Source organism: Brugia malayi (genome assembly GCF_000002995.4).
Source record: "Brugia malayi strain FR3 genome assembly, contig: Bm_v4_Chr2_contig_001, whole genome shotgun sequence".
NCBI classification, from domain to species: domain Eukaryota; kingdom Metazoa; phylum Nematoda; class Chromadorea; order Rhabditida; family Onchocercidae; genus Brugia; species Brugia malayi.
The window spans coordinates 8,645,760-8,659,459 of NW_025062476.1; the positions used below are offsets into that span (position 1 = coordinate 8,645,760).

At 35.8% G+C, this 13,700-nt stretch overlaps 4 protein-coding genes across 5 annotated transcripts in view; 1 reads left to right on the top strand and 3 right to left on the bottom strand.

The window, feature by feature from the left end:
* Positions 1–446: 446 nt before the first annotated feature.
* Positions 447–3,664, bottom strand: Bma-hsp-1 (Uncharacterized protein; the record flags this gene model as incomplete). Its single annotated transcript, XM_001900162.2, has 10 exons — positions 447–526; positions 641–827; positions 903–1,250; positions 1,357–1,578; positions 1,709–1,967; positions 2,084–2,237; positions 2,351–2,474; positions 2,552–2,913; positions 3,069–3,173; positions 3,568–3,664. 10 exons carry the CDS (start codon positions 3,662–3,664, stop codon positions 447–449), a joined length of 1,938 nt encoding a protein of 645 aa, XP_001900197.2.
* A 1,291-nt stretch (positions 3,665–4,955) lies between these two features.
* On the bottom strand, positions 4,956–5,665 carry Bm17522 (Uncharacterized protein; the record flags this gene model as incomplete). The annotated part of the gene is made up of 3 exons (XM_001900161.2): positions 4,956–5,023; positions 5,116–5,199; positions 5,455–5,665. The coding sequence occupies 3 exons, from the start codon at positions 5,663–5,665 to the stop codon at positions 4,956–4,958; spliced, it is 363 nt and encodes a 120-aa protein (XP_001900196.2).
* Positions 5,666–6,332: 667 nt separating this feature from the next.
* Positions 6,333–6,600, bottom strand: Bm10066 (Uncharacterized protein; the record flags this gene model as incomplete). The annotated part of the gene is made up of 2 exons (XM_043078945.1): positions 6,333–6,397; positions 6,516–6,600. The coding sequence occupies 2 exons, from the start codon at positions 6,598–6,600 to the stop codon at positions 6,333–6,335; spliced, it is 150 nt and encodes a 49-aa protein (XP_042934879.1).
* A 5,114-nt stretch (positions 6,601–11,714) lies between these two features.
* Positions 11,715–13,700, top strand: part of Bm7425 (Uncharacterized protein) — a gene marked incomplete at both ends in the record, with an annotated part of 31,394 nt that continues 29,408 nt past the window's right edge. For both annotated transcript variants that reach the window (XM_043078946.1, XM_043078947.1), the window contains 4 exons: positions 11,715–11,808; positions 12,037–12,296; positions 13,157–13,264; positions 13,338–13,486. In XM_043078946.1, coding sequence (XP_042934880.1) covers positions 11,715–11,808; positions 12,037–12,296; positions 13,157–13,264; positions 13,338–13,486 — 611 coding nt within the window. The remainder of the gene's footprint in view (positions 11,809–12,036; positions 12,297–13,156; positions 13,265–13,337; positions 13,487–13,700) is intronic.

The window sequence follows — 13,700 nt, forward strand, 5'->3', positions numbered from 1 at the left end:
TATAAAAATGATATGGCTGGCATCTAATTGGGGAGCAGACCTTCACACACCATAACCTTCATCCTTAAAATCCTTTGCTCTGAAGTGCGTACTCACCTTTGTGCTGGGCACCACCAGCCAACGAAATCTTGTCTTCCCGATGGCCCTGCGGTCTACCGTAAAAATGAAGAACTCCACCCGGTATCATTTCCCATACGATATGCTACAATATTCACAAGGACCATAATACTCGAACTTTATTACAAATCGTACGGAAATCCAAGTCAAGAAACAATAACAATCAATAAAATAACTTCCAAATACAGCCTAGTCCAATCACACCTCAATTATTAAGACGAGGTTGCAAAGAAACCAGTAATTTGAAATTCCATAACATCAAAAACAGGGAGGGAGAGGTAATATCACGCAATGAAAATGAGATCGTCAATTCCGATCATAAAAATCATCTAATCAACTTCTTCAATTGTTGGTCCACCTCCTGTTGAACCAGCACCTGGAGCTCCACCAGGCATACCACCCGGCATTCCTGAAATATTCCTGTCATTAGACAAATCCTATTCATTAGCTTATAGTGCATCATAATTAAACAACCCGAACCATTGGTGAGACAAAAATCCCACCAGATTATGCAAAACATTACCTCCAGGCATACCACCAGCGCTCTGGTAGAGTTTTGTAATAATCGGATTGCAAACAGATTCCAATTCTTTTTGACGATGCTCAAATTCATCTTTTTCAGCTGTTTGATTTCCATCCAGCCACCTAACTGTTTCGTCACATTTTTCTTGAATCTTTTTCTTATCCTCTTCCGAAATTTTATCTTTTAACTGGAAATGATAAACGCGTTATTCAAACGATACACCACGAAGCAGAATACCTTAGGAAAATATGTCTCCAATTACCTTCTCGTCCTCAATCGTCTGTTTCATATTGAATGCGTACGATTCCAGAGCATTTTTCGCCGCAATACGATCCTTCTGTGCTTCATCATCTGCCTTGTATTTCTCAGCTTCCTGTACCATCCGCTCGATCTCATCCTTTGACAAACGTCCTTTATCATTGGTAATGGTAATTTTGTTTTGTTTGCCTGTGGATTTATCCTGGGCAGAAACATTCAGAATACCGTTGGCGTCAATATCAAACGTGACTTCAATTTGCGGCACACCGCGAGGAGCAGGCGGAATTCCAGACAACTCGAATTTACCAAGCAAGTTATTGTCTTTAGTCAAAGCACGTTCACCTTCGTAAACCTGAATTTCAACTTTTGTATGTATAAGTTTTTAACAATATATTTGGGATTTTTTTTTCTTTTAAAGAGTCATACGGACGCCCTTGTAAAAAATTAGAATAACAAACCTGAATAAGGACACCAGGTTGGTTGTCGGAGTATGTGGTGAAAGTTTGGGAGGTTTTCGTGGGAATAGTGGTATTTCTCTTGATGAGTGCAGTCATAACACCCCCAGCTGTTTCAATACCAAGTGAAAGCGGTGCGACGTCAAGCAGTAACAAATCTTGTACGGCTTCCGACTTATCACCAGAAAGAATAGCTGCCTGCACTGCTGCACCATACGCCACGGCCTTCAAATTTTTCTCATTTCAAATTAAATGGCTAGATTAAAAAAACAACTACTTTAATTACTCAAGTGCGCGATAACTTCTGAGATCCTGTTTATGTCATGGAAACAGACTGAGTCAAATAACAACTCACTTCGTCTGGATTGATGCTTTTATTCAGTTCTTTGCCAGAAAAGAAATCCGATAGGAGCTTCTGCACTTTCGGAATACGGGTTGATCCACCTACTAGTACAATGTCATGGACTTGGGCCTTGTCCATCTTAGCATCACGGAGTGCCTTCTCAACTGGATCCATAGTTGAACGGAAAAGATCAGCACATAATTCCTCAAAGCGAGCACGGGTGATATTGGTGTAGAAATCAATTCCCTCGAACAATGAATCAATTTCGATACTGGAATAGAAATGTGCGCCATCACACCAATGTTGACAAAACTTATAATGCAAAACCATCACCCATTTCTAAAACTGCCTGGCTAAAAAATGGCAATTCCAGGTGAAAATATGTACCTCGCTTGAGATGAACTAGACAATGTCCGTTTTGCTCTTTCGCATGCAGTACGTAAACGACGAAGCGCACGAGGATTTGACGCAAGATCCTTCTTGTGCTTTCGCTTGAATTCCGCAACAAAGTGATTCACCATGCGATTATCGAAATCTTCTCCTGCAAACGCACAACTAACAGGAATAACTACTTACATAACTAATCCAACCTACAACACACTGCATGCGCACAAATAACTAGAGGAAACGTCACTTTATGGAGGATAAACATACCTCCGAGATGAGTATCCCCAGCTGTAGACTTGACTTCGAAAATACCATCCTCAATGGTTAGAATAGATACATCAAATGTACCACCACCAAGATCAAAGATAAGAACGTTGCGTTCACCATGGCCCTGTAACATAAAATATCACATTCCCACTGGTGAGTACAATAGTATACAACTCTGTTAATGTGCGCTATATAAAGCACCTTCTTGTCCAAACCATAAGCAATAGCAGCTGCTGTTGGTTCGTTGATAATACGTAGAACATTTAGACCAGCAATTGCACCGGAATCTTTAGTGGCTTGTCGTTGTGAATCATTAAAGTATGCGGGGACTGTAATAACAGCATCCTTGACCGCGTGACCCAGAAAAGCTTCCGCCGTCTCCTTCATTTTAACCAAAACCATCGACGAAATCTCTTCTGGAGTAAAAGTCTTCGTCTCTCCCTTGTATTCAACCTGCACTTTAGGTTTACCACCACCAGCATTCACTACTTTAAATGGCCAATGTTTCATATCCGATTGCACTGATCCATCATCAAACTTACGACCAATCAGTCGTTTAGCGTCTGAAATTACAGCAGATATTAAAAAATTAGTCCAGACTGTTGGCATAATTATCCAAAAACATTAGCTCCCTAGTCGTATACCCAGCAGTGTAGTATTATACACCTGTGACACCACTCGACACTAGAAACGAAAAAGACAGAGAGTTCTGATTTACCGAAAACAGTATTGTGCGGATTCATTGCAACTTGATTTTTGGCTGCATCGCCAATAAGACGTTCAGTATCGGTAAATGCAACATACGATGGTGTTGTACGATTACCTGCAATATCCCATCTCTTTCTAAGGAAACTGCAAAATGAAAAATTGGTTCTGCCCTTAAGTCACCATCAATTCACTATAATGTTAAATTCGTCTTGATATGTCACATCAGTAACTTCATCTATTTATGTCTCAGAGCTCAAAACATTAACATGCGTCCCATTAAATGATGTGGACCATTTGGAGGTCTGCTAAAATCGGTGCCAGCACCGCCTTTCACCTTATGCAAAAATTTCAGTGAGCAAAATTGCTGCAACAATACACGCACAAAAAATCACATTTGATCCTAAACATAAGTTACTGGCAAACAGTTAAAAAAAAGAGGCCTCGATTATAATTTCAGATGTTGAGCAAAGCGGTCAATTTCATGGAAAATAAACCAATAACAATTGTACCTTGATCGTTAGCAATGATTTCCACTTTGCCGTGCATGAACACACCCACGCAGGAATACGTGGTTCCAAGGTCGATACCAATGGCATTCTTTGACATATTTGCTGTATTTCGAGAAACGTTGCAATAATCAACAACGAGCACGCCTAAAACTAGACCACACGTATAGAGCAGCGTCAAACACACAATCCACGCATACTACTTTCCCCCCCCCCCCCCTCCACTAGCCCAAACAACCGACAACGCAACCGAGCACTGTACAACGACGACTCACCACTAGCGAGGCAGCCATCGCTCAGTTCCTTTATATGTGGAACACATCGAATGTTCTGGAAGACTACAGAATGTTCAGTGCACAGGCAGAGAGTGTACTCCAATAGTCAGTGTGCGAGTGCTGCTAGCAGAATATCAAAGATAATAAGTGATTGGGGCTAGGATGAGAGAGTGACTGCATCGGAGTGAGAGAGATATTGTGAAGTGTCAGAATGTTCTAGAAACTCGTTTAGGATTGCAGTGAGAGGGGACCAGATCAGAGAATGTTCTGGAACACTAATGAGGGAGGGGGTCGATTCTCGGTTGGTGCATTCCCTAGCTGCCCTTGCTTCTGTGATGCTTGCATTTCTTGGAGGGATATTCTTAACCGTTTCATATTCTTGCCAGTAATCCGCAGATTAGTCATACACATGCATTACTAATTTCCTAATTGACCACCTGACAGGGTACGGGTAATTCTTTGCTGTAGTGGTATTGCCCTTCAGCGATTGCCCAGTTGAGCACACCTGAATGTCCAGTACTCTACAGCGCTAGGACTGGGCAAGTATACAACTGCATGAGTGCTTTTGACTTTTATTAAAATCTGGCCGCTCAGGACAAAATAGACTGAAGAACAAGAAAATATGGACCAAAATATCTTTAGACTATTATTATTACACCCGAAAAATATGAAACTGTCTCTCTTTTTTCTTCGATCTACTTCCTCAACTATTCTCATTAACATAAAATATTGAACTCAAGAATTAGCAAAGTATGATTTACCAATTCAAAAAAACATACTCTTAAACTTGTAATACCAAAATTTTAAGTTGTCATCCCTCCTTTATTCAAGTTACAAGTTTGTTTTGTTTTGTGGCTTCCTCAGAAGAAATGCACCTGTATTTGTTTACATTATGGTACTTTGTAAACCGTTCACTACTGTCTAATAGCTGTATTTATTCGTGTTGTCGGAACAGTGAAGGGCAATTCGACTGGTAATTTTTCTCTCGTTGGGCATGTATTCTCATCCTTTAATGAATTTATGCATTTTTACTGATCTTACGAACAATCAAAACTATTCATAAAATCAACTCCATTAATATGCAGTTCATAAATCACTACTTCGAGAACAAATATCTCATTCTACTTCTTCGATTGTTGGGCCACTTTCTTGTGAGCCGTCGCCTGGTACACTTCTTGGCATTCCTGGAATGAACAAGAAAGTTAATGGCTTTTTGCCTTCTCGAAACTTTAGAAGTGAAAACAGCAAGGATTATTAATTCAGGTGGATCACTAACCCTTGTGATATAAGTAGGTACTGCATACATTCTTACTTAACGACTCGGCTTTTTCGTAATGCCATCGACTGATGATTTTATCAGCTATAGTATTATCGATAATATTTTTCGCTGTTGAAAGGACCTCATCGCTTTGATCAGACAGAATAGCGTACAACCTTATCTCGAGTCTTTAAAAGATTGCTTTCAAACAAAAACAGTTCCTCGAGTTACAAAATATCTAGTGTTTTGGACTTTGGAACTGGTCCAACATCGAAAATGATGTTCTCATTTAAATTTTCAATACGGATTACGCGTTGTAAAAATTGACTTTTATACTAGTAAAATGAATCCACATACCGCCGTGCATATCATCGGCGCTCTGATACATCCTAATAATGATTAGATTGCAAAGAGCCTCCAACTCCTTTTGTTGATGTTCGAATTCGTCCTTCTCAGCCTGATTACCATCCAGCCATCTGATTACTTCGTTGCATTTGTCTTTAAATTTTTTGCGATCATCCGCAGAGATCTTGTCTTTCAATTGTAAGAACTTTATTAAACCAAACATTTCATAAATTATTATAATGGACATTTCTGTAAGATCTTTTTCGTACTTCCTAACATAACAAATCTTGCAATAAATTTTTATGGCATCAGGTGAATGTATCAGCATTCTGCAAAAGGAAATATGTGGCGATATTATGTGATTGATCTGAATTTATATTTTTGTTGAATATATATATGTTCCAATGCTCTCATTAGACGCTGCAATGAACAACAGCTTTTTATAATCTTAATTCGTTTTTAATGGTAAGAAGATCAGTAAGCGAGAATCATCCAGTACTTTTAAAAGAATTCTATTTTCTTTTAAAGCAATATAATTCAGATAGTTGATAATCCTGATTTTGCTGAACTCAACTCCAGGGTGAATAGGACAGCATAATAAACTCAGAATGATTGGTATGCTGTGTAGCACCAGCTTATTTGTTATAAATTGTGATATTCTGTATGTAGCATTTCTTGTCTATCCCTGGTTAGCTCTCTCCCATTAAAAAAAAAAAAAAAACGGAAGTAAAGCCTATCTTTACAGAATGTCCAAGGAATCGTTCAGCTGTCTCTTTCATTTTTCCCAAAACCATGGAAGAAATTTCTTCTGGTGTAAATATTTTCGTTTCACCTTTGTATTCTACTTGAACTTTTGGCTTGCCACCATCAGCACTGATGACTTTAAAGGGTCAATGCTTCATATCTGACTGGACCGCCGGACCACCAGATTTCCTACCGATCAACCGCTTTACATCTTTAAATTCATACATTCATTAGTGGCACGGAAATCTATCGCAATTGATCTCTCATCAATCATAATATTACAAAAAGGGGTTTCTCTATTTCTCAACACTTCCGACATGGAGACTGACACAAATCAGAGCTGGATGAGACTAATCTATCGACAGAGTGTAAAATAATCATCAGCATAGCAAAAGCAGTGTTATGTGGATTCATAGCAGCTTGTTTTTTGCCGCATCATCAATTAAGCGCTCGGTATCAGTGAATGCAACATATGATGGGGTTGTTTGATTGCCTGAAGCGAAAAAAGTTTGATGGAAATCCTAAATTAGGATGAATATGAACATTAGAATTTATGTCTAGATTTTATTCAAATTTGATATCTAGATTTTATTTAAATCATTCATCCAACTTATTTTTAATCTAGACTTCTGTCTTCGATCATTCATCAATTTGATGTATGTAATAATCGGAAAATGAAAGTTGTAATTATAAATGAATATAAGGAACAGAATACTTCAATGTGTATTGGAGACAATCTACTAAGCCATCCACTTCTGTCTTCGATCATTCATCAACAAAGATGGTCACCGGAATGCATAGAATAGTTACCTTGATCATTAGCTATAATTTCTACTTTCCCATGCATAAATACACCAACACATGAGTAAGTAGTACCGAGATCAAACCCAACAGCATTTGACTTTCCTATTATTCTGATAAGCTCTCTGCAATACCATGATAGGAAAGCAATAGTGCCAGTTAACGAGTGATAGATTACTATACAATATTAAATTTTATTTTTACTGATCTCCCATTGAATTCAAGATTTGATAACTGTAATTTAACTTCACTTCCAGTCAGAATTTGTTAAGGAAGTATGTGCAGTGGGGAACAGGAGGTTAAGCGAGTTTAACACCTAAATTGTTTGCTCCTACTATTAGTGTTAGCCTCTTAATATGTGGAAAAAAGGCATTCAATGTAACTGAGAGGTGTAGGACACGGAAGGATATCACGCAGACTATTGAATAAATGACCGAAGCAGCATGCAAAGTTAAGACAGAAGGCAAAACGATCGGAAAGCTTATTTAAAAGAGTGAAAGAACATTCGAGAACGCGTGCACTGTGGAAGTGTACGCAGAGCAGCAAGCGAAATAATGCTGAGCCTGTCTCACAATACTACTTTGATCTTATGGAATCCATCCTGCTTTGCACAGACCGAGAGTTCTCAAACTCTCCACACAAAATGCAACATATCTTGTCGAAAATGAGAAAGTATGACCTTCCCACTCTCTCTGCCACTTTCCTTTTACTGACTGCAGAACGGCATGCCGCAAACGAATGTCGATTAGTAATGAGTCGTGCATGTTATACTACACAAAGGTATGGGACATTATTCTTGACTGACCATTGGTCATTCTTACTAGACTACTGGTTGCTTTTCAAGTGCTATACTGTCTTCATCACTTAATTAATTTACCTCTGGCTTCAAATGAAAAACTTCTGAAATCATTATGTGAGCCAAGGAGGAAAACAGCTCGTCCTGTAGTCTAATCTTCACTCATTCCATACAAACAGTAGTTAACAACTGTGAAATTATTCAAAGTTATCTGCATGATCTGCGGATTACCTAAACTTAGTTATAAAGGCATCTTAAAGAAACTTGGAAGACTGCTCATGTTCATGTGGAAGGATATAATACAATTATGATGAATGTAAGTAATATATGACTGTGTCGATATCCCACTTTTCAGGTTAGAATGGGTCTACGCACATTTCATATATCCTTCTATTTAACAGCAATTACTTTACTAATTAAAAAAAAAAAAAAATTGGAAATTGCTGATTTAATGGAGATGGAGAACAAAAATCAAGAATCACGATTCTGGCTTCCCATTGTGTTCATTTTGTACACAGAGAAAGTTGAAATTTCATTTGAATTTGAGAGAGAAAGAGAGGGAGAGAATTGTCATTTGTATGAATCCACAATATTAAAGAATTTATGGCATGGAAAAAAATCGTACTTTTTTTTACATTGAGATGTATGGAAAAGTGACACTGATGGTCATTGCTTTTCACCTGCTTCTGAAAATCATTTTTAAAGAAAAGCTAACTTTGCTATTTTCGCAGCCGCATTGATGCCATCCTCTATGTTAAAGTTCACAAAAACAAAGACTGGTCTGATATCAGAAGTTATAAATTTATTTTGTTTTCACCATTACTTTGTTTTCTTCCTACTTTTATATTCTTAATATGAAATCCATACTTCAATCCATACTTGAAATTGTTTACATAGAATATTTGAATTAGTTTTTTGAAACAAATAAAGAGATGAAATCGACGAGGAAAAAAGCAACAAGCTTTTTCATAAATTGATGCAGCAATAATTTTCCTCCTCCTTTTTCGAATTTTGATTCACACGCAAAAAGTGGAGATGCACCAATAACAAAAAGATCAATTCGATTTGATCCATTAGGATAGAATTCATCATCACATCATTAGAGTTTCACGTTATAGTATAACTAATTGACAGTAGTCTAACATTCTATACCACTCTGGGGTTCATATATGCTATATTTTTTGATTTCGTTTGACTTTCTTCTAAATTTATCATAGACCGCTGATAAGAAAGATCTACTATCAGCATCCAATGTTCTATAAAAACTGATCGTACAAATATGGAAAAAGAATTGTGAGACTGTATTTTTATGGGTGAAAATTTCTATTCATGTTGATGTTCTGCTGGAAGAAAAGGAATTCCACAAATATTGAAGGAAAAAAATGAGTTTTCGTCCTTGGATTTGTTGAACCATTGGAACGAATTGGCAATTCGAGCAGCAACAACATCGGCCGATAAAAACGATGTAACGTTGATTTCTGTATACTTTTGGTAGTGAAAGAAGATAAGAAATGGCTAAACTTTTGAGTTTTACTGAAATATGTGCAGGAAGTTTTTTAATTTTTTGCACCATTTTTGGTCGGAATTGCTTTTCATGTGATAATCATGCTTTCGTATTATTTGAGAACTCATTCCATCTCGATATATTATCCTTACCCAAATTAAGACCTTCTAAAGTACGTCCTTCCCCTCAAAGGTGAGTTAAAACATAATCTTTTTTTTTTCTGAACTGTACTTGTCCATAAAATAAATAGCATAAATGACTGAACATTTATTAGAATGTTACATATTAGTTTCATTTGCTGACCAATCGTTGTTTGGAATTCAAGTGACTGAGCATAATTAAATTTGGGTAGATTAAAATTCTAGATTTTCATTGGCAATCAGTTTAATGTAAAAGTAATTTCAAAAAGTTATTTCAAACATAGTATTGTTAGACGAAGTAACGATAAAAGTTTTTTAAAAAAAGGAAGTTCTTTGAAACGGGAGAAAATTACCTATGTAGCAAAAATTACTAAGTGATTTTATTTCATTGAGAGAAAGTGAAAAAAACTATGAGAATTATGTAAGACAATAGTTGTTGGTAGAATAACGATCAAATTCCTTAATATTAGAAGGGAATGAATAAATTTATTTTCCAAATAATGGGAATAATCGTTCTTTCATGCAATTAGGCTTAGGATCTAATCTTTCAAATAGATAAATTTTGTTTTAATTTTAATACAAATTATTCGTCGTCCAAGAACTATTTCAACAACTAAACTTCATGATTTGCAGAATAATCAAAGAATGGAAATCATCCAATGTTATGGAGATGAATTAAGGTAATATGTATTGTTCACACCCAACAGGTTCTTTTCGATTTTGGTGCAAATTCGATATCTTCGCATAAGTTTTGTCCATGATAATGAGGACTATTTCTCAAGTGCTGAGTACCGGAAGTGTTTCCTACCGCATGGATTCCCGCAGCGGTTCGAAGGTCGTCTTTGCAAAGACTTTTTCTCCTACCTTCCGTCTATGCAAAGTATATTGTTGACCTCTGTTAACAACTAGAGAAAGGACATCTACTGTGACAGGGAGCCACGCCCAATGGTCACCTATTTTGGATCCGCCCAGTTTAACCGCCTACCGTGAATATCAGTCTATCTTATAAAGCAATTCCTCTCACCTGATGTTCTATTTGTATTAATAGACTGGCAAAGGGCTAAACTATGACTTATGATTTCTTATCAATTCCAATAAGCTAACAAAATTCGAATTCATTCCATTTTCTTCTTTAGATGATTTCTCAATCACAAATTACTTTAGAATTTCACATACAACTATGCCATTGTGATGATTATTAGCTAACTGATTACTTTACTTCAAATGCGCTTATTACTACTGCCAAAAGATTGATCTTCATCGTTTTAGTACTGACAAACACGCCGGATCTGTCTATTTTGTGGATCTTTCCCACCACGGTAAGTAATTTTATTTCTGTTAAGATTATACCTTTTCATTTGTCATTTTCCAAATAATTCGAAACAGTTCATCGACACGTCATCTGGGTTTTCTTTCATGATCATACGATTAGATTACATCTGCATGCCATTATCCGCGGAAATCTCTCTCTTCATGCACTGTATTCTATCCTTTACATGCATATCACTTTTTGGCCATTCATCTATAAAAAGAATTAGTTGTATTTATATGGAAGCATAGTTTTAATGTCTGAACTTTTTAGTTATTAACAGAAAATTAAATCAAAAAATTACGATCCTTCAATACATAATTATTTTATTTATTAATTTTGGTTGTTAGATATAAAAGACCCCAGTAGTACTTGTCAGTAAGCAGTCGGCCAGAAAGATTTTTTAGGTAAATGAGTACTGTTTGCATCAAATATAAGAATCTAGTAATTTCATGCGATCAACTCTTTGCATATTATTCATTGTTAAACAGAAATTCATTTTTTTCAATAATGCCATTCTGCAATATTCATTGGATGTAATTATTTTACATCCACTCATTTGTTAGTATCGGGACTTTTTGTTCTCAAAACTTTTTTCTTTTATATATGTAGATTCTTCGGCTTCTTAAATTTTCGTTTTTTGTGGTTATTTTTTAAAATTTCGAATTTATTCCTATAAATAATTTCTTCACTATGTCCATTCACAACCTCACGGCACATCTTCCTATTTTGTCACTCCAGTGACAAATACTCCACATGAAAATCTTAATGATACAGTAGGTGATGCATGTACTTATTATGACATGAGGAATATGTTGTCTTGTCTAGAAAGATTATAGAAAGATCTTCATTAAATCATTGAAATGTCAGACCACAAATTTTCAATATCTTTGTCAACGAAATTTGTATTTTGTAATCTGTTCCGCTGTACTTTTGTTTATTTCGCTATAAAATGTTAATGTTATTTGAGTTTGTGGAATGCGATGTGTTCTTCAAATATCTCTACTCTACTCTTTGGTTATCCCCATTCGATTATTCTCAGAACAACATTTCGACTTTGAAATTCCAGAAGGTATAATTTGTTTTTTAAAGAGTAAATATAAAAACCAAGAAACTAATAAAGTATTTGTTGCAGAAACATTTTTCATCAGTAATTTAGCGAAAAAATGAATGTAATGCCAGTCATAGGTTATCAATTTTACTAAAAATATGTAGTACTAAAAATAGGTTGAAATTAGAACTAAATTTAAACTTTTTATTCTCCGTTTCTCTGATATTTTATCCTTTTATTTTTTTGCAGATATCGCGGAAGGTACATTGATCGGCAAAATTCCGCTGGAACCAAATCTCAACTATCGATTAAATGGTCACAATCAGTTTGCATCTGTGGATATTCAAACTGGTGAAGTTCGCACTTCTGCACCATTGAACCGGGAGACAATTGCACCCAACGGAACAATTATTTTGATTTTAACTGCTGAACCGACTACAATAGTCGCAGTTCGAATTAATGTGCTGGATGTCAACGATAACAGCCCGACGTTCCCCTCAAAGCATATGGTTGGTTAAGCTGTAGCACAGAACAGCACAGACTTATCATTCTCGATAAATTCTCGCATTCAGGATAGGTCAATCGCTGCTATTAGTTGAAAATCCTGTGGGCCATTCACTTTATTTTAGTAATTTGTACATCCATACATCAAATTTCTGGGTTTCAGAAATTAGTTACGGCGCTGAATTGAGAAAAAAAAACTGACTTTTCGAACTTAAAAACTTGAAAAGTATTATTCAGTAACTGGTTCTTGATCCTTTAACAAAAGAAAATCAAAATATTTTTCAAGATGTGGAAAATATAACAATAAATCATAACGAATAACTGCATTCTGATAGTTATTTATGAAATTCAAAAAGATATCCTACCCAAGATCAGGTATCAATTTGACAGCCAGGATCTATTTGGCCTTTTTATCGCCAAAATAATTTCAATTTATTCATCACATCGAAAATTCTGCATAATTAAAAAGAAAATATTTCAATTGAGTCGTTTACCCGTGGGTAGTAAATTTTGCTGTGTATATTTGAGAAGGACCATTGACCGTAGGCATTAATTATATATTTCGCTTCATCAATGCAGCGGAGAAAGCTTTATAATTGTTGGGGATGTGAAGCGGAGATAATTAGTGAGAATGGAAGATGAGGGTCGGGCAATGGATTTATTGTCGCAGGTGTCCAGAAATCATGAATTTATGATGCATAGTTAATTTTCATGTTGCTTTACATCCTGAAAATTTGGCTATTTTTGCTATTTTAATATAAATTAGATTGAAATTTGAACAAAATTGAACAGAAAAAGATTTTCTGAGCATTTTTTCATGTAACTCCTTCTAATTAAAATTTTAACTATCTCATTTATTTTCTAGAGTGTTTCAATTGTCGAATCAGCAGTTATTGGCAGTCGGATACGCTTACAACCAGCAAACGATCCAGATTTAGCTGAAAATGGCACGATTGTAAATTATGAGCTTGAAGTCAGTCGGTTTTTTTTTTTTTCAGATCATTGTAAGTTCTGGAAAATTAAGAGACTCTGATGATTTTTTTCAGAATGAAAAAGAATTTTTTACATTAGTACGATCTTCGAACACTTCTGGTGAAGATGTCTTGCTACTTGAACTACAAACAAAACTAGATCGTGAGACGAAAGATCTGTTTGTTCTCAACATTTCAGCATATGATGGTGGCAGTCCACCTCGGTTATTTTTGTACCTTTAGTTTTGTGATAGTAGCGTATTCATTACCATGATTAGGATTATGGAAACTTTTCTTGATCTCTATAAAGTTCTTTCCGAGAACTGAAGAAAACATTCTTATGGCAAGGACATTTATATAATTATCGTCTCATTAAGGAATATTTTTCATCTTGACTTGTAATTCAAGTAATTAATATCGTTAATTTAAAATGGTTTT